This window comes from Myxocyprinus asiaticus, chromosome 43 (assembly GCF_019703515.2).
Source record: "Myxocyprinus asiaticus isolate MX2 ecotype Aquarium Trade chromosome 43, UBuf_Myxa_2, whole genome shotgun sequence".
Lineage (NCBI taxonomy): Eukaryota > Metazoa > Chordata > Actinopteri > Cypriniformes > Catostomidae > Myxocyprinus > Myxocyprinus asiaticus.
In genome coordinates this window covers 17,076,053-17,102,029 of record NC_059386.1, presented here as the reverse complement: position 1 = coordinate 17,102,029, position 25,977 = coordinate 17,076,053, and the positions used below count along the sequence as shown (strand labels likewise).

Here is a 25,977-nt window from a genome sequence, read left to right as displayed (position 1 = left end):
AGAGTCAGTAGAAAGGTCTCTTTAGTGTCCTAAGTTTTTATAACTGTGACCTTAATTGCCTACCGTCTGTAAGCTGTTAGTGTGTTAATGACTGTTCCACAGGTGTATGTTCATTAATTGTTTATGGTTCACTGAACAAGCATGGAAAACATTGTTTAAATTGTAAATCTGAAAAGTTATTTGGATTTTTACAAAATTATCTTTAAAATACAGTGTCCTGAAAAAGGGACGTTTCTTTTTTTGCTGAGTTTACATGCTTTTATTTAGTCTCGCCTAGATAATTGTAATGCACTGTTTTCAACTTTAAATCAACACACTTTAGCACGGCTACAATCAGTGCAAAACACTGCAGCTAATTTTTTAACACGAACTAGGTTTAAATCATATTACTACAGATTTAACTTCTTTGCATTGGCTACCAATTCACCTTATGGTTGATTTTAAGATTTTATTAATTACATTTAAGGCATTACATGGGTTGGCACCAAGGTTATAATAGTTTTGAGTTTTTAATTTAGTTAAAATTTTTATTTCGTTTTCAATTTCAAATGATTATTTAGTTTAGTTTCAGTTATTTTACCAAATGTGTTTAAAAGTTTTAGTTTAGTTTTTCAATTAATTTTAGTTTTCATTTCTAATTTAGTCTATCAGTATATTTTAGTTTTTATTTTTATTTCTATTTCAGTTAACGTAGATGAGTAAATGACTCTGCAGGGGACAACTTTGTGTAATTTTCTTTAAATTAAACTATTCCCTATCCAGTCCAGATTACACAGGTCTACAGCGTATAGCTAGGCTGACATACAACATGGTAAAAACCTCCAAGAAGCACTTACAAATATGTAGATACACTCACCGACAACTTTATTAGGTACAATATGCACCTAATAAAGTGCCAGATGTGGTATTCTACTGTTTTAGCCCATCAGCCTCAAGGTTTGATGTGTTGTGCATTCTGAGATGCTATTCTGCTCACTACAATTGTACAGAGTGGTTAGATGAGTTACCGTAGCCTTTCTGTCAGCTCGAATCAGTCTGGGCTGCGTTTCCCAAAAGCACTACAAGCTTAATGGTTTCTACGATCTACTTAGGCTTACGATGCTTTTGGGAAATGCAGCCCTGGCCATTTTCTGTTGACCTTTCTCATCAACAATGCATTTCCAAACTGCCGGTTACTGGATGTTTTTGGCACCATTCGGAGTAAACTCTAGAGACTCTTGTGCGTGAAAATTCCAGGAGATCAGCATTTTCAGAAATGCTCAAACCAGCCTGTCTTGCACCAACAATCAGGCCATGGTCAAAATCACCGAGATCACATTTTTTCCCCCATTCTGATGGTTGTTGTCAAAATTCATTGAAGCTCCTAACCAGTATCTGCATAATTTTATGCATTTCACTGCTGCCATACGATTGGCTGATTAGATAATTGCATGAATAAGTAGATGTACAGGTGTATCTAATAAAGTGGGCGATGAGTGCATGTATCCCTTTGTTTTTTGAACAGCAATGGATGATGTGGTTAAAAAACAAATCCAATTATCTTGAAACATTGAGCACATAACGGAATATGGGCACACACACACAAAACTCATGGCCAGTAGATGGCATGATTGCGATGCAACAGATGGAGACATTAAAAGAAACAAACGATTTTGTAACATGCATAAGTCAAAGTATTAAAAACGAAAATTGAATATATTTTATGATAATTTCTATTTCTTTATAGTTAGTTTTGAAGCAATGCATGATAGTTTCAGTTTAGTTTTAGTTTTTTGGAAACATTTAGTTTTAGTTTTAATTGAGTTTTTCTAGGTTATTTTTTGGAATTTCGTTTTAGTTTCAGTTAACTATAATAACTTTGGTTGGCACCAGAATATTTAGCAGAACTTTTAAGAGCTTATAAAACAGATAGACCTCTTAGATCTTCTTGTCGTGAACTGTTGGCTGTTTCAAGATTCAGATGCAAAACTAAAGGTGATAGAGCTTTTTTAGTGAAGGCCCCACGTTTATGGAACAGCCTGCCCTGGGATATTAAATCTGCTGAATTTGTCTGTTTTTAAGTCTAGTCTAAAAACAAATTTTTATAGACTTGCTTTTACTACTATGTGAATGTGTTGTGTTTTATTAAATGTGTTTTGATTTTATATTTAGTGAAGCACTTTGTGCTCAATTGCTAAATGGTGCTCTAGACCTTATTCACGGTAGTGCCACCTTTGACTTTTAATGGGAATGACAATGAGGCTGTGAGGGAAAGACTTACCATCTCTTCAATGGCATGCACAGCATAAAGCTGTAAAATGCTACTAGATCTGTTTTTCAAAAACTCATGTTGTCTGGAGTTTTTTTGTCTACTGAATGTTCTTGAAAAGATGTTTTTTCAATGTTTTGACCACGGAATGATCCAAAAACACTTTAAATTGCAGTACAGCCCATTGAGGAGACTCTATCCCTCACATCCTCATTTTCATTCCCATCAAAAATCAAAGATGGCGCTGCTGTGAATATGGTGGATAGTGGTGCAGAAATCACACACTTAAGCTTTAAATAAAAAAATAATACAATGTATAATTTAGGTATACTCTTCAATAATAGTTTAATTTTGTGTGTCTATAGAAAATCAATAGCACAAAAATCCAGCTGAGAAAGAGTGAGTGAATTAGCGGATGTACCTGAAAGCGAGAGGGGGAGCACCTCTTCTCAGACGGGCTCCAGGACATTGAGCTTTTGTACGTTGGGCTCCAGGGCCGAGGTGGATTGGATGGGGGTGGACGGTTGATGTAATATTTCTCCCTTGGGTGGAAATTCTGCAGAATAAATAAAGAGTGTTTCATCACAAGAATGTTTTTTACTCTGACCAGCAGATGGAGCTGTAAACTTCTACAACTACTAGGAATCCTTCAGTCAGGTTGTATGCCCTAGGTGGTCTTGAAATGCTCCTTTGCAGATTTATAACTAAAACTAATAATACTAAATAAAGGACTAATTTTCAAACACATATTTTATGGAATAAAGGATACAGAATATAGAGAATATAAAAAAAATGTATGCAAAAAATCAGGCATAGAACGCAGGTGTAGACAAGGGTGTAGATCCCGGAGGTCTATGCCCTTGGGTGTAGTTGTGTAAGAGATCAAGGTTAAAGATTATGTCTCCTGACCTGGTGCGAGGGCCTACTCCTTTTTCCAGAACAGTCGTCACGTGAAGGAGATGGGTCACGGAGGGGGGATGACATATTGTGAGGAGGTGCTAGACGTTTGAAAGAGGGTCCTTGGAAAGTCCTGGACTGAGTCGACTGTGTCCATTTCTCTCCCTGGGACTGTGGGGGGCGCCCAGTGGAACGCTGCTGCTGGTGCGGACCCCCATACTGAGACAGAAAGATTTAGAATTCAGAGACTAGGCACCAAACATCGAATTAAGAAATGTTGTGTCTGGCTCATTTTTGTAGGCACTGTAACTAAATAAATTAGGATGCAAGACGCTCACCCTGTGTGACTGGCTGGCATGATTGTTGCTGCTGGAGGAGTGACCTCCACACCCTGAGCTGTAGTTGTTTATGGTAGGGCATTCAGGGTTATGGTGCTGGTTCTGTGGTGGTCCGCAGCCCCTCAGGGGCCTCTGCTCCTTTCCAATGTCTCTGTATCTGGGGTGAGTGTGGGGCCTGTCCCTGCTGAAACCTGGAGGTCTGTTTGTGAAAATTACACATGAATGTCACACAAGACTATGACTGCATCCCAGTTTTACTATTCATACTATGTTTACTTTATGCCAGTAAAGTTCATACCAAATCACAGTACATTTGAAAACAGTATATTTAAGAGACCTGGACAGCCTGTTTCGTGGATTTTTGAAGTATGCATGCCTTTTGGGCTAATATTGCCTATAAGCCATTGCGCAATGTTCGGTATGCAGATATTTAAAGTATACAACAAAGTGGTCTGTGGTATCAAGATGCAATTGTATGATGTGGTAGAATGTCACAATAATTGTTTATTGGCTTACTACATACTATGCTACTCAGCCTAATTTACTGAGTCAAAGGTTTATTTGTCAAATGTGCAACAACACAGAAAACAGCAGTACTTATTGACAGTGAAATGGATCTCTCTACAAGCTCCCATTCATAAAAAAAAAATTAGTAGTAACTTAAAGGGATAGTTCACCCAAAAATGAAATTCTCTCATCATTTACTCACCCTCATTCCATCCCAGATGTGTATGACTTTCTTTCTTCTGCAGAACATAAACAAAATTTTTAGAAGAATATCTCAGTTCTGTAGCTCTGCACTGCGCATACGTCAAGCACTAGAAAGTGTGATTGAGATTGAAATCATGATCGCCAAGGAGACTGCTGTCATATAGTGAAAAAGGAGTTATATTTTGGCTCACCCACAACCAACTGGATCGCTTCAGGTGACATTGATTAAACCACCAAAGTCATATGGATTACTTTTATGCTGCCTTTATCTGCTTTTTGGAGCTTCAACGGCCTGATCACCATTCACTTGATTTGTATGGACCTTCAGAACTGAGATATTCTCCTAAAAATCTTTGTTTATGTTCTGCATAAGAAAGAAACACACATCTGGGATGGAATGAGAGTGAGTAAATGATGAACAGGTGGTAATAATAATATATCGATATACACTATAAAACGTCATTGTTACTTGTGTAACCTCCATTCCCTGATGGAGGGAACGAAACGTTGTGTTGATGTAGTGACACTTGGGGTCACTCTTGGGAGCCCGAGACACCTCTGGTCTTTGATAAAAGGCCAATGAAAATTGGCGAGTGGTATTTGCATGCCACTCCCCCAGACATATGGGTATAAAAGGAGCTGGTATGCAACCACTCATCCAGGTTTTATGCTGAGGAGCCGATATAAGGTCCGGCCATTTCAGCAGGTAGTTCAGCATTGTGGCAGGAGGTACACAACATCTTGTTCCCTCCATCAGGGAATGGAGGTTACACAAGTAACCATGACTTTCCCTATCTGTCACTCACTCGATGTTGTGTCGATGTAGTGACACTAGGGGTCCCTATACGAAACGCCACAATTGGCTGAACTGTGTTACGTGAACTGGCGGTGTGTGGTGGGCAGACTACTGTGTGCCTCATAGTCAGCACACCAGGTCGACACATAACCTCCCCCAACATAGTTATGAGTGTCGAACGGCCCTTTGGGGACAAGTCGACTACTCAAGAGATAGAGACAGGCTTAACCCAGTCGTGGCCTCTTTTCTTCTTCTCTTTTTCCACTCCCTAAAAAAGAAGGGGGATTATCCGACTGGGCCACCAAGTCTTCCCAAGGGGAAGACACCGCGGAGACCACACCTTGCCCAAAGAAAGGGGGGGGATATTTAAGTGGAAGAATATGTCACATGGTCTTTCCAACCATGTGGAGAGTCTTCAAGGTAGATCCTACCCAACGGGGGAGGAGTTACTACAAATATGGAGACTGGGGCAGAGGGGCTCTGCCCAAGGAAGACGCAGTTTGCCAATAGGGAAACGAATTAGCGGAAGATATATATCGCACGGGGTTAGCCTTACAGGGAACCGCCACATGCGGAGCACCTACCCCAGAACAGGGCTCTTAGTGAGCACGTGTACTGGGCCGGCAGCGAGTCTCTCCGAAAACTTGACTGTCACAGGGCTCGGAGGAAGTCAACCAGGGAACAAAGTTTGAGAACACTACTGGGAATTAATGGCGCACGTCTTCAGCTCAAAAGGGAGGTGGAAGGCGCTATGTGCAAGTGATACACCCAGCCGGCTATCCCGCATGTGATCCAAATAGATGCGTAAAGCATGCACCGGACACAGCAACGACATGGCTGGGTCTGCCTCCTGGGGCAGCGCTTGCAGGTTCACCACCTGGTCCCTAAAAGGGGTGGTGGGAACCTTGGGCACATAGCCCGGTCGGGGTCTCATGATCACGTGAGAGTAGCCCAGACCAAACTCCAGGCACGTTTCGCTGACAGAGAACGCTTGCAGGTCTCCTACCCTCTTGATGGAAGTGAGCGCAGTCAGGAGGGCAGTCTTCAAGGAGAGTGCCTTATGCTCGGCTGACTGCAAAGGCTTGAAGGGGGCTCTCTGTAGACCCTGAAGAACTACAGCGAGGTCCCATGAGGGAACGAGGTGCGGTCTGGAGGGATTCAGCCTCCTGGCGCCTCTCAGAAACCTGATGATCAGGTCGTGCTTCCCTAAGGACTTACCGTCGACTGCGTCGTGGTGTGCTGCTATGGCGACAACATACACCTTCAAGGTGGAAGGGGACAGCCTCCCTTCCAACCTCTCCTGCAGGAAGGAAAGCACTGATCCGACTGCGCATCTCTGGGGGTCTTCCTGTCAGGATGAACACCACTTAATGAATAGATGCCACTTAAAGGCATACAGGCGCCTCGTAGAGGGGGCCCTAGCCTGAGTGATCGTGTCTACCACCGCAGGTGGTCTGGTCGCAGGTGCCAGAGGGTGCCCCATCCCTGAGAAAGAAGGTCCTTCCTCAGGGGAATTCGCCGGGGAGCGTGAGGTCTGAGAACCACGTCTGGGTGGGCCAGTAGGGTGCTACCAGGACGACCTGCTCCTCGTCCTCCCTGACCTTGCACAGGGACTGTGCAGTAGGCTCACTGGGGGAAACGTATATTTGCGCAGGCCAGGGGGCCAGCTATGTTCCAGCGCGTCTATGCTGAGGGGAGCCTCGGTGAGGGTGTACCAGAGCGGGCAGTGGGAGGATTCTTGGGAGGCGAACAGGTCCACCTGTGCCCGTCCGAATCAACTCCAAATCAGCTGGACCACCTGAGGGTGGAGTCTCCACTCTACCCTGAGGGTAACCTGCCGTGACAGCGCGTCCACTATAGTGTTGAGGTTTCCCGGGATGTGAGTGGCTCGCAGTGACTTGAAGTGCTGCTGACTCCAGAGGAGGAGACGGCGGGCGAGTTGTGACATACAATGAAAGCGCAGACCGCCTTGGCAGTTGACATATGCTACCGTTGCCATGTTGTCTGTCCGAACTAACATGTGCTTGCCCTGGATCAACGGCCAAAACCTCCACAGGGCGAGCAGAATTGGCAGCAACTCGAGGCAGTTGATGCGCCAATGCAGCCGCGGGCCCGTCCACAGGCCGGCGGCTGCGTGCCCATTGCAAACAGCACCCCAGCCCGTTTTGGAGGCATCTGTCATGACCACAACACGCCTGGAGACCAGTTCTAGAGGAACACCTGCCCACAGAAACGAGAGGTCGGTCCAAGGGCTGAAAAGACAGTGACAGACCGGCGTGATGACCACGCGATGTGTCCCGTGGCACCATGCCCATCTCGGGACTCGAGTCTGAAGCCAATGCTGAAGCGGTCTCATATGCATCAACCCGAGCAGGGTGGCTACCTCCGAGGATGCCATATGCCCCAGGAGCCTCTGAAAAAGTTTCAGTGGAACCGCTGTTTTCTGTTTGAATGCCTTCAAACAGGCCAGCACTGACTGGGCGCACTCGTTCGTAAGGCGCACTGTCAAAGAGACTGCTCCAAACCAAGAAAAGAGATGCTCTGAACCGGGAGGAGCTTGCTCTTTTCCCAGTTGACCCGAAGCCCTAGTTGGCTGAGGTGTGAGAGCACCAAGTCCCTGTGTGCGCACAAGATGTCTCAAGAGTGAGCTAGGATTAGCAGTCGTCGAGATAGTTGAGAATGTGAATGCCCACCTCCCTTAACGGGGCAAGGGCAGCCTCTGCGACCTTAGTGAAGACGCGAGGAGACAGGGACAGGCCGAAAGGGAGGACTTTGTACTGATACGCCTGACCCTCGAATGCAAACTGCAGGAAGGGTCTGTGTCGAGGAAGGATTTAGACGTGAAAGTACGCGTCTTTCAGGTCTATCGCCGCGAACCAATCTTGATGCTGGATGCTCGCCATAATGCGTTTTTGCGTCAGCATCTTGAACGGGAGTCTGTGTAAGGCCTGGTTCAGTACTCGCAGGTCCAAGATTGGCCGCGACCCACCACCTTTTTTTGGTACGATGAAGTAGGGGCTGTAAAACCCCTTCTTCATCTCGGCTGGAGGGACAGGTTCTATCGCGCCCTTCCGTAGGAGGGTAGCGATCTCCGCGCGCAAGGTAGCAGCGTTTTCGTTCTTAACCAAGGTGAAGTGAATACCGCTGAACCTGGGCGGGCGCCTGGCAAACTGAATTGCGTAGCCGAGTCGGACGGTCCGGATCAGCCATCGCTGAAAGTGATGGAAAGTGCAAGCCACGCATCCAAGTCCCGCGCAAGGGGGACAAAGGGGACAACATCGTCAGACGTACCGGCAGGTGGGGCCTCGCGGCGGGGCGGAGCTCGAGGTGCCACACCATGTCGTGGCCGTGCTGAGTCTAGAGACATCGAAGCACTTACCTGGATCCTTGTGACCACCCCCGGAACAGCCTGGGACGGGGGAGGAAGAGGCCTGTCCTCATAACCCGTGGAGACTGCCACACTGTGGCCGGCTGTGTGCCACACAGGGGCGGAAGGGCCACTGCTGGAGCGCCAATCCTGCAAGGAAAAACCCGTGGACGGTAGTCGTGATGACCGTGCACACTGGGTATGTGACCCAGGGAGGAAGGAAACCGCTCTTTTGCTGAACTGTTGGGTACCGCAGCCACTTGGGCATGCGGCGAAATCAAACAAAAAGGCAACAAAAGATTTTCCACTCAGCCCTCCACCGGGGGATGGAGTGGTTTTCTTACCAGCTCCAGGTGAGTGGGTTCCTTTGTCCTTGGGTCGCCCGTCTCAGGGGCGCTTTGATGACCTCCGTGGATTCTTAGGCGCTGACTGTGAGACGGGTGGCGTCTGCTTCCTGGACCACTAATGTGGCCATCGTCCACCCGAGGGACCGCGCCGTGACCTTCGTCATTCGGAAAGCAAGGTCGGTCGCCGAGCGCAGTTCCTGCATCAAATCTGGGGCGGAACTACCCTCGTGCAGTTCTTTCAATGCCTTGGCTTGGTGGACCTGCAGGAGAGCCATGGCATGCAGGGCAGAGGCGGCTTGTCCAGCAGCGCTGTAGGCTTTAGCTGTAAGGGACGACGTGAGCCTACAGGGCTTGGACGGGAGCTTAGGGCGTCCGCACCAGGTGGAGGCGCTCTGCGGGCATAGGTGCACCGCGAGCGCCTTATCCACCAGGGGAATCGCCGTATAGCCACTGGCCGCTCCGCCATCGAGGGTAGTGAGAGCGGGGGAACTGCGGAATCGTGGCCGGGCAGTAAAAGGTGCCTCCCACGATATCATCAGCTCCTCGTGCACTTCCGGGAAGAAAGGCACTGGAGCGGGGCGTGGCTCCTTTGAGCGGCGCCACGAGCCCAGAAACCAATCATCAAGCCGTGAGGGTTCAGGGGAGAGCAGAGGGTTCCACTCTAACCCGACGCTCGCGGCCGCCCGGGAAAGCATGTCCGTCATTTTGGCATCAGCCTGTGACTGGGCAATCGTCCCCGAGGGGGGGAGCCCAGCTGAGGCTTCTGGATCCGACTGGGCAAGCCCGCTCTCCGATGCTGCGCTCGAGAGCTCATCATCTTCGCGAGCTCCGAACAAGAAGCCAGACTCGCTGTGAGTCTTTCTTACGAAAGCAAGCCGCGACCACAACATTGCCATGGTCATGTTCTCGCAATGAGAACATGAACCATCCACAAACGCTGCCTCCGTGTGAGTCACGCCTAGACACGAAAGACAGTGATCATGGCCATCCGAAGTTGAGAGATAACGACCGCAACCAGGAATAACACACAATTGGAAAGGCATCTTTAAATAGACGCGTCTTTAAAAAGACGTTCCGTGTGTGCTGCTCTTTTAGAGAAATATACTCTTTTAGAGGAAAAGCTCTTTCAGAAAATATACTCTCTTTGTTTTCTGCCGAAGCGCCCACGGGCGTTCTCTGCAGTGCACCAGTGCAGAGGAGGGAGAAGCCGCTGAAATGCGCCGTCAGATCCAGCAGAGGTGAATGAACAGTAGAATTCAGCTCAGTGAGCATGACCGTTCGGCTCCGAAGAGAAAATCTGAATGAGTGGTTGCATACCAGCTCCTTTTATACCCGTATGTCCGGGGGAGTGGCATGCAAATACCACTCGCCAATTTTCATTGGCCTTTTATCAAAGACCAGAGATGTCTCGGGCTCCCAAGAGTGACCCCTAGTGTCACTACATCGACACAACGTCGAGTGAGTGACAGATAGGGAACTATGCATACTATTCACTCTAAAATTAAATTGTTGTGTGCAATGTAAATAAGAAAAATAAAGTTTACTCAATGTGAGTAGTATTTCTGAATATACACAACCATTTTAGAGCTATGTGTTGTAAATAAGTGATTGGTGCTGTTGCACTGAAGTATGCAAATTAGGATTCATCCTAGATCTTAGAATACAAGCATGTACTGACCTGCTGTTAAAAGCTTTGTTTGGGTAGCTTCTTCCTGCTGTGTAGTTTTGGGATGGGGATTGATAGTTCCCTCCACTGCACCTGAAAATTAAAGAACCAATAATTTAATAAAAAAGTGTAATACTCATTTAGCATTTAAGTAAAGTTAAGAAGTAGACAGCAGGCTTTCAAATGTGTGTGTATTACAGACCTGGAAGGGGGGGCCCAGTGCCGGTTGTTGCCTGGGGCCCATGATGCTCGGTTCGGCCCAGCAGAGGGAAAAGAGTCCCACGAGTTGCGTCCAGAATACTGCTCTGCTATGTGATACATTCAGCCTGAAGTGAGACATAAACAAAAATGCACACACAAACACACACACACATACACACACACACACACACAAAAGCAATTATTGTAGCTAAGAACACTTGTAGTAGACCTTGCTCTAGTGAGAAGAAAGTGTCTGTGAATACTCACCACACTGATGTGTCTTTGAAACCCTCCACTGCAGATCTCAACAGAGATCACTACACTGTCCTTCCCTTTCAATTTGAGCTTTTCTGGAAAGGGAGAGCAAGAAAATGAAATAAGAAGAGATGAGATGAATAGTACAAATAAATACATCCTTTTATGATTTTACATGATAACAGTAGATTCTTTTTACCTTTTTCTGAAGAAAATGTGATTAGTGCTTTCCCATACATAATGTGCCGCCACAATGCTAGGTTGTTATGGGTGCCTGCTATGCAGTTCCTAGGGAGTTCTGGTTTGTTGTAAGGGCATTGCTAGAGTTTTCTAGATTGTTGGCTAGGTGGTTGCTTACTGGCCGAAGTCGAATGATATTACGGGGCCAGATTCACGAAAATCTTAAAAGGATAGTTCACCCAAAAATGAAAATTCTCTCATTATTTACTTGCCCTCATGCCATAACAGATTTGCATGACTTTCTTTCTTCTGCTGAACACAACTGAGAAGAATATCTCAGCTCTGTAAGTCCATACAATGCAAGTGAATTGTGACCAGATATTTCAAGCTCCAAAAATCACATAAAGGCAGCATAAAAGTAATCCATAAGACTCAAGTGGTTGAATACATGTCTTCAGAAGCGATACAATAGGTGCAGGTGAGAAACAAATCAATATTTAAGTCCTTTTTTACTATAAATCTCTACTTTCATTTTCACATTCCAAAGTGACTGCATCGCTTCCGAAGGCATATATTAAACCAGTCTTATGGATTACTTTTATGATGCCTTTATATGACTTTTGGAGCTTGAAAGGTCGGTCACCATTCACTTCCATTGTATGGACCTACAGAGCTGAGATATTCTTCTAAAAATCTTCGTCTGTGTTCAGCAGAAGAAAGAAAGACATACACATCTGGGGTATCATGAAGGTGAGTAAATGATGAGAGAATTTTCATTTTTTGGGTGAACTATCACTTTAAGTTAAAAATAGAGCAATGTTTTGATTGTGCCACAGAGTCACAGCAGGTTTACTTACTATTATTATTATTGCCTGCAAATTAAGATGGATAGGAGAAAGTATTTTAACATTTAAAAAATAATCTTTAACAAGTCGCACGATTTTAGGCATCGTTCATATCCATAGCACAAATGATGCAGATATGGGCAGTTTAATACCTAGGTTTACGGATTTGTTAAGACTGTTTGAGCTATGAAGTAAAGATCACTATAGACAGGAAGCCAGAGACAAAGAGAAAGATGGAAAGCAAGTGAGGGTGGGGAAAAGAGAGGAAATCTTTAGGATGTGCTCTGGTAAATGATGGCCAGTATCAGTTTCCTGAGAGAAAAGACAGCATGGCTCCATGGTAGCCACAAACACAGACTCTATACCTTAATTTACTGATCTCCATGAAAGAGTGAGATACACACCTCCACACAACTGACATCCCTTTGAAGATTTTTTTAGTAACACCATAATGATACTTCCTTTATACTTGACGGAACAACAACAGATCAAGCATGCAACAATGGAATGAGTTCAACCTGAAACGTGCACAGTAATTTCTCTTTTATCTCTGTCTCCCAAGCTCCACCCCACCCACACCAACTGTCCTTTATCATAGGAAGAAGCGTAACATGAATGTGTCAGAGTCTGCGAGGTTAAAGGAGGGCATCCGTGCTGTTTCTTGGCTTTGTATAGCTTGGCCCACATACTGTAAAACTCTAGTTGTTTATGCTGGTTCAGATCACGACAGATCAGCTGCAGGCAATTTGTGTTTGCTAAAGTGCGTTTTACCTCTGTACATATCTGCAGCTCATAATGACACACAACCGCCTGAACTTTGCCTCATTTGCTATATTTATTATAAATGTAAAGCATTCTTTCTCTCTTACACAAACAACACATTTATCTATCATGGTGTGGACTTTCCATTGACTTCTTTTGTTTTTATCCTAGCTTATGCCATTTTCTATTCCTTAACCCTACACCTAAACCTCATAAAAACCTTTCTACATTTTACATTTTCAACAAGACATAATATAATATGCTTAATAATTAATTTTCCACTACTAAGGAGTGCGTTGGTACTCCCTTATAAAAATCGAGAGATCATGGCAAATTTGGCACAAATTCGCCACTGCAAATAAGCTTTTTTTTTTTTTTTTTTTCAGTGTAGGGGAACATCTGAGACAAAGTTGAAACTTAATAGAAGAATTAAATCCCCAGAGTTATTAAAGAGCAACTTCTGGGCATTTATATTGTGCTCATGTGAGCATCCTATCCCACTGTAATCAAATTTTAAGCAGATCAACAATGCATTGTCAGACAGGTTGAGTTATATCAGATTACACAAACCTTTTCAGGTCTATTACACCTGTTCACTCCAAAACAGACACCCACCCTGTCCCTTCACCAGTGAGAATACAAAACACAATGATGCAAGACTGACACGCAAAGGGTGGCTTTTAAATGCCAAATGCATGTTTTTATGACGTTAACGTTGATAGGCATAGAAACCCACTGAACTGTTTCGTTGGAAAGGAAGTGGTTCAAACTTCCTGTGGAAGCGTGACTTTAATGCAGTTGTGGTAATGACCTTACATACAGTGCTGAAAAATATCATGCGTCTGCAAACACGTGTGAAATGTAAGAGATTTCCATGCAATTTTTTTATAAGCAGATCTTGATAGTCGCGGTTATCAGGCCTCATTGGGATGCTCGAGTGAATTTACTTACATCTCACACGTGTACAGCTTTTTTGCATCACATTCAAATGAAGTGTGATTCAGACAGATAGTTCTATAATCATCTGAAGAGCTTCTCACACACAGTCATGTTTCTTCCTCTCACAGTCAGCTGTTTTGAGTCTACTCACTACTCTGTGGTTAGTTTAATACACACAAACAAACACACACACTTATGCACTTTAGGATTAAAATGAAATCACATTACAAAGTAATGGCCCTAAGCCTGTGCAGCACTGCTGATCTTAAATTTCTATTCCCCCTATGTCTTTCTCTCCATAATCTAATATGAGTCCATACCAGTAGCCACAGTGAGTCTGCTACTATGAACTGCATTACAACTTGGAAAATAGTTTTAAAGGGATCATAAATTTGTTTTGTTTTTTGGTCAGTTTATTTCTTCTCTGTGGTCCACTTATAATGTTAATCAAGGTTTTTTTGTTTTGCCTCATTTTACTTATTCATGAACATTTTCCACCATCTCTCTGACCGTTTCTAATGAAATGCCCTTCTGTGCCCAGAGCTTTTCTGCATTTACTCATAGGCTGCGGTTTGCTGCTGGTTCCAGTATACAGTAGTTTGCGCTAGCCCATCCTTCAATATCAGCCTCTTTGCAAAGCCTGCATTACACTGAACTCATTTACATGGACACCAGAAAACCATTTATTGAGATTAGGTTATGAAAACACTGTTTGGGTTAACATGCACTGTTAGTGGAGCACTCGTTACCCCACATACATGTGGCTCGGTCAGTAAGCAGCTTTCTCAACAGCATATAATTATCCTGCGATCCTTGTGTAAATGGTGAACATGGCATTCAAGGAAGACTTCGCTATTTTTTGTTCTCTGTTGCTTTGCTTTATTTCCAAATGTCCCACAGTTGCTGATGTGTTTGTTTAATTAACTTTTCATTGCGACTTGTGCTGCATTGCGCTGCAATAGTGGAATTTACCTCTTGCGTCATAATCTGAGATTCCCCCTGCGCACTTGAGCACAAACGTGGACGCTAAGGACAATAGTTTAATTAAAAACTATAATTTAAATAGTTACATTTGTGTGTTCTAGTTGATTGTGTGTGTATACATGTTTGTGACTTTTCCCTTTCCCACTGTACTCCCCAGAAATGTTGAATTTGTGCCATTTGACTTGTTTATATGATGCAGCAATACATCTGGTTACGTTACTTACTGTAAGTTATCCGGTCTTTTCCATGCGCAAAAATCAGAATGCTGCTTATGCGTTTACATGACCACATAAGCCGCGTTCTCCAGGAGAGAACTTGGTGTGTTAAACCGCTTTCTCTTAATCCCTTTATCGGCGTAAGGAAATTGCCATTTGCATTTACATGAAGTTTCAAAAGGCCGCTTTATGCAAAAACCCTGGACTAAATCCATTTTCTTATGTGAATGTAAATTGGGTCATTGTGACAGGTTCACTAACAATTTGCACACAAATGTGTTAAACCCAAAGTATACTTTGATTTTGACGTGAATGCTCAGCGTCTGCATACAGTCAAATGCAAGCCGGTCAAAGTATACTCCAGCACATGTGCACTACGACTGCTATGAAACACCAGAATATTTATCTTCAGGAGTTTAGACTCATAAAGATGTCTTTATAGTGCTTTCAGACTCAAGTTATACAAATGCAGATCACCTCACCTCCTCACACAAGCTCTCTTGACGTACACATCTACTATTGTAATTTTTAACTTTGTCTCCTGATGTTTACTGGTGATTACATCTTCTCCTAGCGTTTCTTCGTGACAGCAACGGCTCCTTGTGGACCCACTAATTAGTGCAAATAATTCCATGCGCATGCATATTCTGCCCGTTAATAGATGCAAAGTTAGAAAAATCAGGCTGCGCACGTTCAGTGCTCCAGCACTCTGCTGATGACAAGATTTGCGTTGCATGTCCTGTACAGGGATGCTCAGCATTCACATAAAACCGAAGTATACTTTGGGCTTACGGTTGGACTAAAATGATCAGGGACCTTGATAAAATCGACTTCAGACACTCCAATGTAAAGTAAAGTTGGGATCATTAAGAAGAATATGCAGAGCGGAAGGTGCTACACACAGTTAGAAACTGCAAAGTTTGGTGAACTTTTCCACATTTTACTCTCATTGTTCTAGTGTTTAGGAATAATTGTATCTGTCCTACTTCATCCTTATTACCTCACTGAGCTAAAATGTGACTGGGTGTGTCAAGTTGTTGACCACACTGGTCCATGTTTGGTCACTTGGCTGATGTGTAAATGTGGGCAGCCATGCGGTAATTAATTTGTGTTAATTGATTTGCAATTGGGTCTGCGGCCATCGGCGCTAGTCAATGCTAGTCGGCTCCAAAGTTAAATACACAGAAAATCGTGTAGTATATGATGGGTATAGACTCCATCTAGTCAGAGGATTTCAAACATGTTTGATATTTTTTAGCCGACTTTCCACATCTACAGATGAAATCTCATAAGATATGATGCTCCACGACTCAAATCTGAAGTCATCTGGTGAGCAGCCAATAGAAATCAAGCATGCAGGGTTTATAGTGGAGCTTAACTTTTAACGGCACTCGTGTTGCTGTCTCTAGAGGCTATACTGGCCGTGACTTCCCTCTTAAGATGCATGTGGCCTATGTCTTTAATAACTCGGAACGCTAGCAGCAACAATAACAACAATAATCTAGCAGCAACAATAACGGCAACGCTCTAGTAAATGTTTGTAAATATTTGTCATGTGGCTCCTAAAACGGGAAATGCTTGTTTCCGAGTAAGTTTGCTGTGATTGAATGAACTTGACAGTCGGATAGTGTGTGATCCTCAGACTGGTGTATGATGGCCAGTTTTAATCTGTAGAGATTTAAATCGGTAAGTGTGTGATACCTAGCATTTTTAGAATCTGTTCATATTTGAAAGTGGTCTAGTGTAATCCAGCCTTTAGATGCAATAAATGGGTCTTTTTTTTTTTTTACTAAGGAGGAAGTAATGAAAGTCAGTGTTGTCATAATACTATGAACTCTTTTTTTATTTCAAAAGATCAAGGAAAACGATTTCTTAGGATATGACCCATTTAAAACCACAAAACGATCCATTCCAGAGTTTTATAACATCTACTCTGTCTAGAATCTACATGATTTTAGAGTCTACACTGACTCCTCAATGAAATTTTCACAAAGCTTGACACTAAAACCACAAATCCACATATAAACAAAGCAAGTCTGCAGTGACTGGCCAGTTGAAACAGATATTGCACAAGAGCAGTGGGGGACCACAGCAGAAATAAAAAAGCCTGAAAGAAAAAGTGAGAGAGAGGGAGGGGATATGGGTGCCACTGCAGTTGGGAGCAGTGAGATTGTGTTACTGTCTGATATGTGAAAACTTGATATTCAGTGAAAAAACCTCATGCACACTACAGACGTAAACAAAAGCAGCTAGGGCTGAGCACACCTTGTGAGGGTTTTCTGTTTAAGCAACTGAATCAGATTTGTTGTGTGTCTTTTTTTTATTTAATGTGCAGATGGCGCCACATTGATGAGGATTGAGTTCTCAAGGATAGATTACAATAATGTAAAACTTTTTGTTGCATGTTTCTTTGATTACTTTTCTAATTTTTTAGGAGTTTTGAAATATCAAATTTGCCAGAATATCACTTTATGTCAAGTTTATATTTGGTTATGATGGAAATGAGAAGTGACAAGGAAGCACATCTCTGCTAGAATAGAATAGTGAGGGTTTAAAGCTTCTGAGGGATTTCAGGGTCAGTATTTGAGAATTTTAATTCAGAAACAATTGATTTATATGTATTTATATTAAGTTCAAAGTTAATTGACTGCAAGTCAATTTAGCAATTCCAAGCAAGTAATTTAGCAAGTCCAAGGCATATCCAACTCTTCCTCGAAAAAGTGAGAAATGTCATTATCATCACACACAATAATAATAATATTAATACTAATAAAAAAATAAAAATAAATCACACATTATACCAAAATCAATTTAAAGGTTGATAAAGGCCATTAAATTCATGGCCATGGTGTCAAAAGTGCCCTTAACTGTAGAATCTCCCTCACACAGACATCAGTCTAAAATGGCAGAACATTTTCATGTTCAGTATATATCATGTCTGTATGAATATTTCTGTATATAGCAGAACTGTACGAATTTGAGGTTTTCTTGCTTTGTTTCGGTTTCAGATGCAGAATTTTGAAGTAGTTTCGAAATCAGTATCACTAAGACTCCCTTTATTGTCGTATTGTACATGACTCAGGACTTTGTTGTGGAGAAAACAGTCTCAGACAATGTTTGTGGGGACCCCTGGTGTCACCACATCAATGTGATTCTCTACTATGCTGTTGAATAATCAGCTACGTTTTCTATGTTGCGAGCAATTCTCACAGGCTCACTGTCTAACATCCAGTTTTCATGCTTAGGTAGTGGTGCCACTAATGCTGACAAGTCTTTTAAAAAAAACAACAACGTGCTATTGCAGCTGTTGTAGTCACAGTCGGTGGGTTTATGAGAGTTAATATCCAATCTGAGAGGCAGATATTGACTTGTACACACATCTCTTATTACTCTAAATAAACAAAGACAGAAACAGATCTCGCACATGAAGATTATATCAGATCAAGTGTGTGTGTGGAGTATGTTTTAAAAGGCAGGACACATTTGAGAGTGGATTTAGCTCATTAAATACAGGGCAGCCGGGGACAAAATAATTTGATTGAAAAGACTGTTGAAGTAAGTTAAGCCTAACAAAAGACATGCAAACCCACATACTCTTGTAGTGAGGTCTTCATTTAATAAACACTCACACATACACACACAATTCACAAACATTACACTAGGCAACAGGTTACGACACAATTGGTCCAAAACAATCAATGGCGAAATTGACGCAAAACTTAGCTTGAAGCTTCTCCACATGGAGACAATAAGATTTGAGTGTGGTCATAAAGAATAAAAAAGTACCATAAAAGCACCATATGAAATAAGTCCATATGAATCATGTGTTATATGCCAAGTCTTCTGAAGCATATGATAAATTTGTGTGACAAACAGACAGAAATTTAAGTCGTTATTCACTGAAAATCTTGCCCTCTGCTGTAGCTCTCATATTTCACTAGTGCTTATGAATATTCAAACTTAGCACATGAAGATACGTTGCACCAGGTTTGCTGTCAGTGCTGTCAAGTATCATTGGTTCTTGAGTGTCTTGTAACTTATTGCGACATGATGCATTTGAATTAGGGCTGGCAATCGATAAAATGTTTTCATCAAATAAATTTACATGATATGATGATTAATTAATCGCAATTAACCACATATCAATATTTGCTAAAATATTTGCCTAAAATAAAGATAATTTAATATACAATAATCTAAACTATTACAAATATAATATATACTAATTATAGTAATTCAGCTAATTCATTTCTTACATTATTGTGGCAGATGAGTAAAGCATTGATTAGACAATACACAAAGTGGCTTTAGAAGTCAATATATTGTTTGTTTTATTTCCATGTCATTGAACAAACACCTGTCACTGGCCTATAGTCCACATTGTTCCATTTTACAACTGAGTTAATCCATCTGTCTGAGGTAGACCTAAGGGCTATAAATGTATTTAAATTTTTTAAAAAACACATCTCGAGACCCCTGCACCTTGCTTAATCCAGCTGGCTTTGAACAGCTGTCAGTTTGTTGTCTGGAGTTGTGCGGACTGCCCTCTGCTTAGTGAGACTCACAAAAAACATGGCACTTTAAGTCTGGCACTTCAGAGTGGTGGCACCTCAAGTTTGAATTGCTCCATTGGTAGAAACCTTCCCTTATTACAGTGGCATAATTAATTGCATTCACTTTTTTTAACCCTTAAATGCATGGGTGTTTCACCAAACATTATTACATACTCTGGTCTTTAGAGACCCGGCACATATATCTATCACAAATGGATCTACAAAATGCCCAGATAATGTCAAATAAAAAAAGAAAAATTCAAGACAATTAGAAAATAATAGAACATAATATATTATGGTGTATTTTGATGTTTTTTTTTCATACTGTATATCAAAGAGATAATGCAACAAATGTCGTTATTTCCACACTGAAATTTTAACGAGACGCGACTAGCTGTCAAACACATATTAAGCACTTTTTGAGTCACAACTTACATCATTTCAGTGATTTACCCAAATGACAATAGCCATATCATACTGTTCATGAGGTACACTTGCTATAGTTTACTTCCGCACTGCTTTATCATCAAATGTAAATCAAGTCAATTACAGACACATCAGCGCCATCTTGAGTAATAAATAGCATGTTTAATATTTATGTGTACACGCATATGGGATTCTGGTAATTCACCATTGTCACACAGAAAATCAACAGGATTTAGTAGTCATTTGTATGACTACAATCCCCATTGTACAACCCAACCCCATCTCGAGTCTTTAATTACCCTATACACTTTTGGTAATTTATTATAAAAAAACTGCGTATATATACGTATATATATATATATATATATATATATATATATATATATATATATATATATAATTATTTTTTTTGCAATTTTGCAATTTTGCCATTTACTTTTGGCTACACTATTTAGAAGAGAAAGGTTGGGGAATATTAAAGAGGTGTGGGCATAACTCCAAAAAATTGATGAGGTACAGGGGGTGGAATTTGGTCCCGGGTCACTAAAGACCCGAGGAATACATTAAAGGGTTGATGCATTATCTTTTGTAATTAACTGAATTAACACACTGAATTAACACATTAAATCGACACCCTTAGTTCGACTGTTATAAATCGAATGCAAATGTGAATGTGATTTAGTTCATAATTACTTAGATTTTGGTCTGTTTCTCACACAAAGCTATCGTACTGTATGTCTTCAGAAGACTTGGAATAGAGCGCACAAGTTGTATGGACTACTTTTATGGTGCTTTTTTATCCTTTTGAAGCTCGACAGCATCTGTCCTTATTTACTTTCATTGTATGGACAAGAGCAACTTTCTGCAAAATATCACCTTTTGTGTTCCACAGAAAAAGAAAGTCATATGGGTTTGAAATGTCATGAGCATGTGTAAATGATGAAGAATATACATTTTTGGATGAACTATTCCTTTAAACAAGAAACTCAGTGTAGTATATTTGAAGTTCTAAGGAGAGCTTAAAGGTAAGCAGTGATGTCATTGAAATATGATTTTATCACTTACAGGTGCTGTTAATGAATTGGACAACAGGGACAACAGGTGACTGAGGAGCCCCAAAGGAGAGTAACGTAATCGCTAACCTGCATATGCCTATGTGTGTGTGTCTGTTTTCTATGGCAGATAATAAACCAAGGAAATCTCTCTCATACAGAGAAAGTTATTGGTGATACCGCTCATGGGGAGGTGGTCTGACAAAGTTCACTGGTGACACACAAACACAGAGACAGTGTCTATTATTAGATCTATGCTGAGCCGTAATGGCAGAGATCATAGCCACACTTCCTGCAAAAATGTATTCACTATAGAGCCCAGCTTGCAATTATATTACACTATCACACACATACACACACACAATTGCATTGCATACAGAAGGATCTCTTCCGTAGCCTACTTCACAATTTAATTTGAGTTGTAGAGACTTGCATGAGAGTCGAAGATTTATTGCAAAACATTCACAATCAGTCACGTTACTGCACAAAAAAGGAATGTTAGAGAGAAACCACATGGCAAACAAAGACCATGAAAGTAAGCCGGAGGGGCTGGTATTTAAGTGGCTCGGAGAAGAGAGATGAGTGTTTCTCTCCCGCGATGCAGAAAGGTTCTTACCTTGCAGGTCAAAGAGGCAGAGAAGGTCACCGTTTCCTGTTTGCCAAACTAACCAAGACTACCTTTCATTTTTTATCTTAACATTTAAAAGCACAAGATGACAGCTCAGGCAGAATGTGCACACACACACACACACAAACACACACACTCTCTCTCAAAGACACACACACACACACACACACACACACACACACGCATAAAGAGAGAGAGGACTTACTCACGAGACGCCACTGACAGATAGGAAGTGAGCTTCTATTGTCAAAAAGGCGAGTGTGTCTGGTCCATTCTGTCTTCTCCTTTCTTAACACACACACACACACACACACACACACACACACACTCTCTCTCTCTCTCTCTCTCTCACTCTCTCTCTCTCTCTTTTTCTTACATTTACACCCTACTCTCTTGTCTTTCCCCTTCGTTAGACAGACAAAGAAAGGAAAGGAATGTTCTGGTCCGAGAAAGCAGGAAGAGGGAGAGAAAAAGGGAGAGAGAGAAAGGGAGAGAGAGAGAGAGAGAGAGAAAGAGAGAGAGAGAGAGAGAGTGTAGTGTTGAGAGAAGATAGCCCAGCCCCCTTCTATCAGCCAGTCCGCTTTCTTTTTTTTTGTGCTTTCCATATACAGCCCCTCCCCCACCCTCCGTCACCTCACTCTCCCCTTCACTTCATCCTCATATCCCCTCTCTTTCTCTCTCTCTTCATGCCTAAAGAGTACAGTATGTGTTTCCTAGGCAACCACTCATAAACTCTGTTCATTGCACACCAGCTCAATCCAACCGGAGATGTTCTTAGCTCAAAACAATCTCACCTGACTGAGAGTAGAAAAAACACACTTAGTAAACAAGTTTTCCTTACCGAGATGAAATGCACTTGAGAAATATGCATGGCTACTTCTTACATAGACTTGTCTGTTTGATTGGTCTGCATCATCTACGGGTATCAGTTAATTAAGCTGTTTGTGACTGCAAATGTGCTGATGTGCAAGTTGTTTAGATTGTTTTCCTGCTTCTGCAAGTAATGTGTGAAAAACTTCATACTTAGACTCCGTCCTCCCAGAGAAAATCACAGCTGAGTGCTAACAAAGGATTCCTTCTATTTGTTACTGACATGGAAATTTAGCACGTGTTCTGATTGAAATACTACACCTTTTGGCCATAAACACATTGTACGCAAGTATGTGAACACAAATGCTTCACACGTCCATTGCGTTTCAGAATGTGTCAGAAGTTCATTAATAATGCAATGAAAGAACATGTTGCATTTCTGGTGTTGTCGCAAGGTGCATTATAGCAGGCATTGGCATTAACTGTCTTCTACAGTCAGTCAAGTACTGTCATGGTGGAGTAACAGTTTAAAGAGAATCTTGTAACTTTAACTAATCTTGAAAGTTGGTAAAAGTAAATTAAACTTCAACATTTTTTATTGCTAGTAGGCTAGCTAGCTGGATAATAACACATTCTGTTTTATAGCACAAATATTTGAAGGTAACTCTATCGGCCCCCTAAGTACTGAGGTTTGTGACAACCAAACTAACACAAGAAGACACATTAAGTATGTAAAATGGCAATATACTTGTTGTGTTTCTATCCTATTTATTATAATTTACTGCTTTTCTCTTATGTCCAGCTATAATAATTGTAACCTCAAATTTAATGACGACCTGGATAAATACCTCCACAGAGATACATCTGTCACTAAAGTGACCTAAAATTATGAAAAAAAGCATTTAGAGATTCTTTGAGAAGGTCTTTAACTTCTCTTGAGAAGTTTGAGATCAGACTGTTGAGATCAGACTGTTGAGATCAGAAGTTGGAGATCAGACTATTTAGATTAGATGTCTAAGAATAGACTGTTCCGATTAGCAGTTGGGGATCAGAATTTTAATATAAGAGGACTGAGATCAGACTATTGAAATCAGATGTTTGAGTTCAGACTGTTTACATCAGAAGTTGGAGATCAGACTGTTGAGATCAAAAGTTGGAGATAAGACTGTTGAGACCAGAAGTCTAAGAATAGATTGTGCCTATAAAACATTGGCGACCAGACTGTTGAAATCAGATGTTTGAGATCATACTGTTGAAATCAGATTTTTGAGATCAGACTGTTGAGATCAGAAGGTGGAGATCAGATTGTTGATATCAAAAGATGTAGAAAAGACTGTTGAGACCAGAAGTCTAAGAACAGTCTGTTCTGGTAAAAAGCTGGGGATCAGACTGTTGAAATCGGATGTTTGAGATCAGACTGTAGAAAGCAGATTTTTGAGATCATACTGTTGAAATCAGATGTTTGAGATCAGACTGTTGAGATCAAAAGTTGGAGATCAGACTATTGAGGTCAAAGGTTGGAGATAATATAGTTGAGATCAGAAGATGGAGATCAGACTGTTGAATTCAAATGTCTTGAGATTAGACTGCTGCGATCAGAAGTTGGAGATCAGATTGTTGAGACCAGAAGTCTGACAACAGACTTTTACGATAAGTATTTGGGGGTCAGGCTGTTGAATCAGATGTTTGAGATCAGACTGTAGAAATCAGATGTTTTAGATCAGACTGTTGAAATCAGACCAGAAGTCTAAGAACAGTCTGTTCTGGTAAAAAGCTGGGGATCAGACTGTTGAAATCAGATGTTTGAGATCAGACTGTAGAAAGCAGATGTTTGAGATCAGACTGCAGAAAGCAGCTTTTTTAGATCAGACTGTAGAAATCAGATTTTTTAGATCAGACTGTTGAATCAGATGTTTGAGATCAGACTGTTGAGATCAAAAGTTGGAGATAAGATAGTTGAGATCAGAGGATGGAGATCAGACTTTGGAGATCAGACTGTTGAATTCAAATGTCTGAGATCAGACTGCTGAGATCAAAAGTTGGAGATAAGATAGTTGAGATCAGAGGATGGAGATCAGACTTTGGAGATCAGACTGTTGAATTCAAATGTCTGAGATCAGAATGCTGAGATCAGAAGTTGGAGATCTTTGCCAGAATTGCAAAATTTAACTGACATTATGGATTAATTCATTAACAGGGAGGGAGGAGTCTATTTCTGGAGGGATATTTTAGGAGCTCATGGTTGTCTGCCTGTGTTAAAGCTCCAGTGAATGTAGGTCAGTATGTGGAGATAACCACGGCACATGTGCCATTAAAGCCCCCTGCAGGCCTGTGCAAACAATAGCTGTCCAATGCTCATTTTCATGGAAAGATTTACAGCATACAGTAAATTTTTGTTGAATAAACACAGTGCTTTTCAGAGCAGCATGCCCTGTATTGGTCGACAGGCATGACAGAGGATGCCTATTAAAAATAATTCTCTATGTACAGTGTAATTTGTAGGAAACCCCGTCCGTGACAGTCCATTAAAAGCCCAAACCGGGAAGGACATGAGGTTCGTAATCTCATTCTGGAATTTATTTAATTGCACAGAACAAGAGAGCCAGTGTAAGCGATACCAGTATCTACAATTGCCGGCCATGGTGTAAGATAATGCATTTGTAATGCTACCACACACACACTGCTGTCACAATAATGAATGACTGCTTTAGTCCCGATGAATGTGCACATAATACTCACACATACAAACACACAAGCCATTTAAACATACAGAAACATGTTCGCATACAAAAAAACCCACATGACTATAATGAGAAGTTTTTAATAATGGTCGATTTGTTCAAAACCTTTTCCTACCTCTTCACCTCTTTCACCTTCTTTTCTCTCCCTTTTTCCTTTTCCTTTTCCTTTTACATTCAATGTTATTTCAAACCTTTCCTTTCCTCTCCTTCCCGAATCAATCCTGTCGCCTCTGTTCCCCACTTCTCTCCACCCTCTTTCCCCGCTCCTCTCCACTTTTTTGATGCTCAGATGTTTGCAGTAGACTTATTCACTTGCAGTCCCTGGGGCGGAGCCACTGCTAGTGGCTCCAGTGCTCAGCTTTGTCAATCAACTATCTTCAGCCAATCAGAAGGGAGCAGCCTATGTCAGTCAAAGGAAACCAGCAAATGTGAGCCCTGAAGATGGGAATTGTATGAAAAATGAGGGAGAGAGAGTGTGTCTGCTGTGTATGTGTGTGTTTTGGAACAAGGCCAACACACTATGTGCTATTTTTAAACCTCACTGTAGTGTGGCGAAAGACTCCATTTTCTAAAAGAACCGGCTGTATTTCAAAGCCAAAAAAATACCTGTATGCTCAAACTAAACCATATTTTGATTACAAAATATGAAATTAATGTTTCTGTTGGTATTTTGAAGTAATTAACTCTCCATGTGGCGGTGAATGTGGCTGCTACAGAGTTTTTCATGGAGTAAAAGGCTCTACTGATACCTCATTAACAATCTATTTGAATTAAAATATAATATTTTTAACATATATCAAGTTATTACCTTATATAGAAAATCTTAACAGATCAATCAAACAAAACTGGATTTTTGCATTTCCCAAAGAAAATGGTTGCCAAGGCATTGTTATGCAGTTGCTAGTGTATTGTGAATGGTTGCCAGGGCATTGCTATGTGGTTGCTAGGGCGTTCAAGGTGGTTACTTACTGGCCAAAGTCAAAAAAGTTTCTATTAAGTTGCTAGGGTATAGTGGG

General features: G+C 41.7%; 1 protein-coding gene across 6 annotated transcripts in view; it reads right to left on the bottom strand.

Annotated features, from left to right (window-relative positions):
* Nucleotides 1-25,168, bottom strand: part of LOC127433182 (serine/arginine repetitive matrix protein 2-like) — a 43,564-nt gene extending 18,396 nt beyond the window's left edge. For 2 of the 6 annotated variants that reach the window (XM_051684893.1, XM_051684898.1), the window contains exons 1-7: nucleotides 21,616-21,867; nucleotides 10,839-10,921; nucleotides 10,573-10,696; nucleotides 10,383-10,463; nucleotides 3,484-3,682; nucleotides 3,158-3,364; nucleotides 2,670-2,804 (exon numbers count right to left, since the gene is read on the bottom strand). In XM_051684893.1, coding sequence (XP_051540853.1) covers nucleotides 2,670-2,804; nucleotides 3,158-3,364; nucleotides 3,484-3,682; nucleotides 10,383-10,463; nucleotides 10,573-10,691 — 741 coding nt within the window. In that variant the 5' untranslated portion in view covers nucleotides 10,692-10,696; nucleotides 10,839-10,921; nucleotides 21,616-21,867. The other 4 variants (XM_051684897.1, XM_051684895.1, XM_051684894.1 and 1 more) reach the window with 4 other exon arrangements.
* Nucleotides 25,169-25,977: the final 809 nt, after the last annotated feature.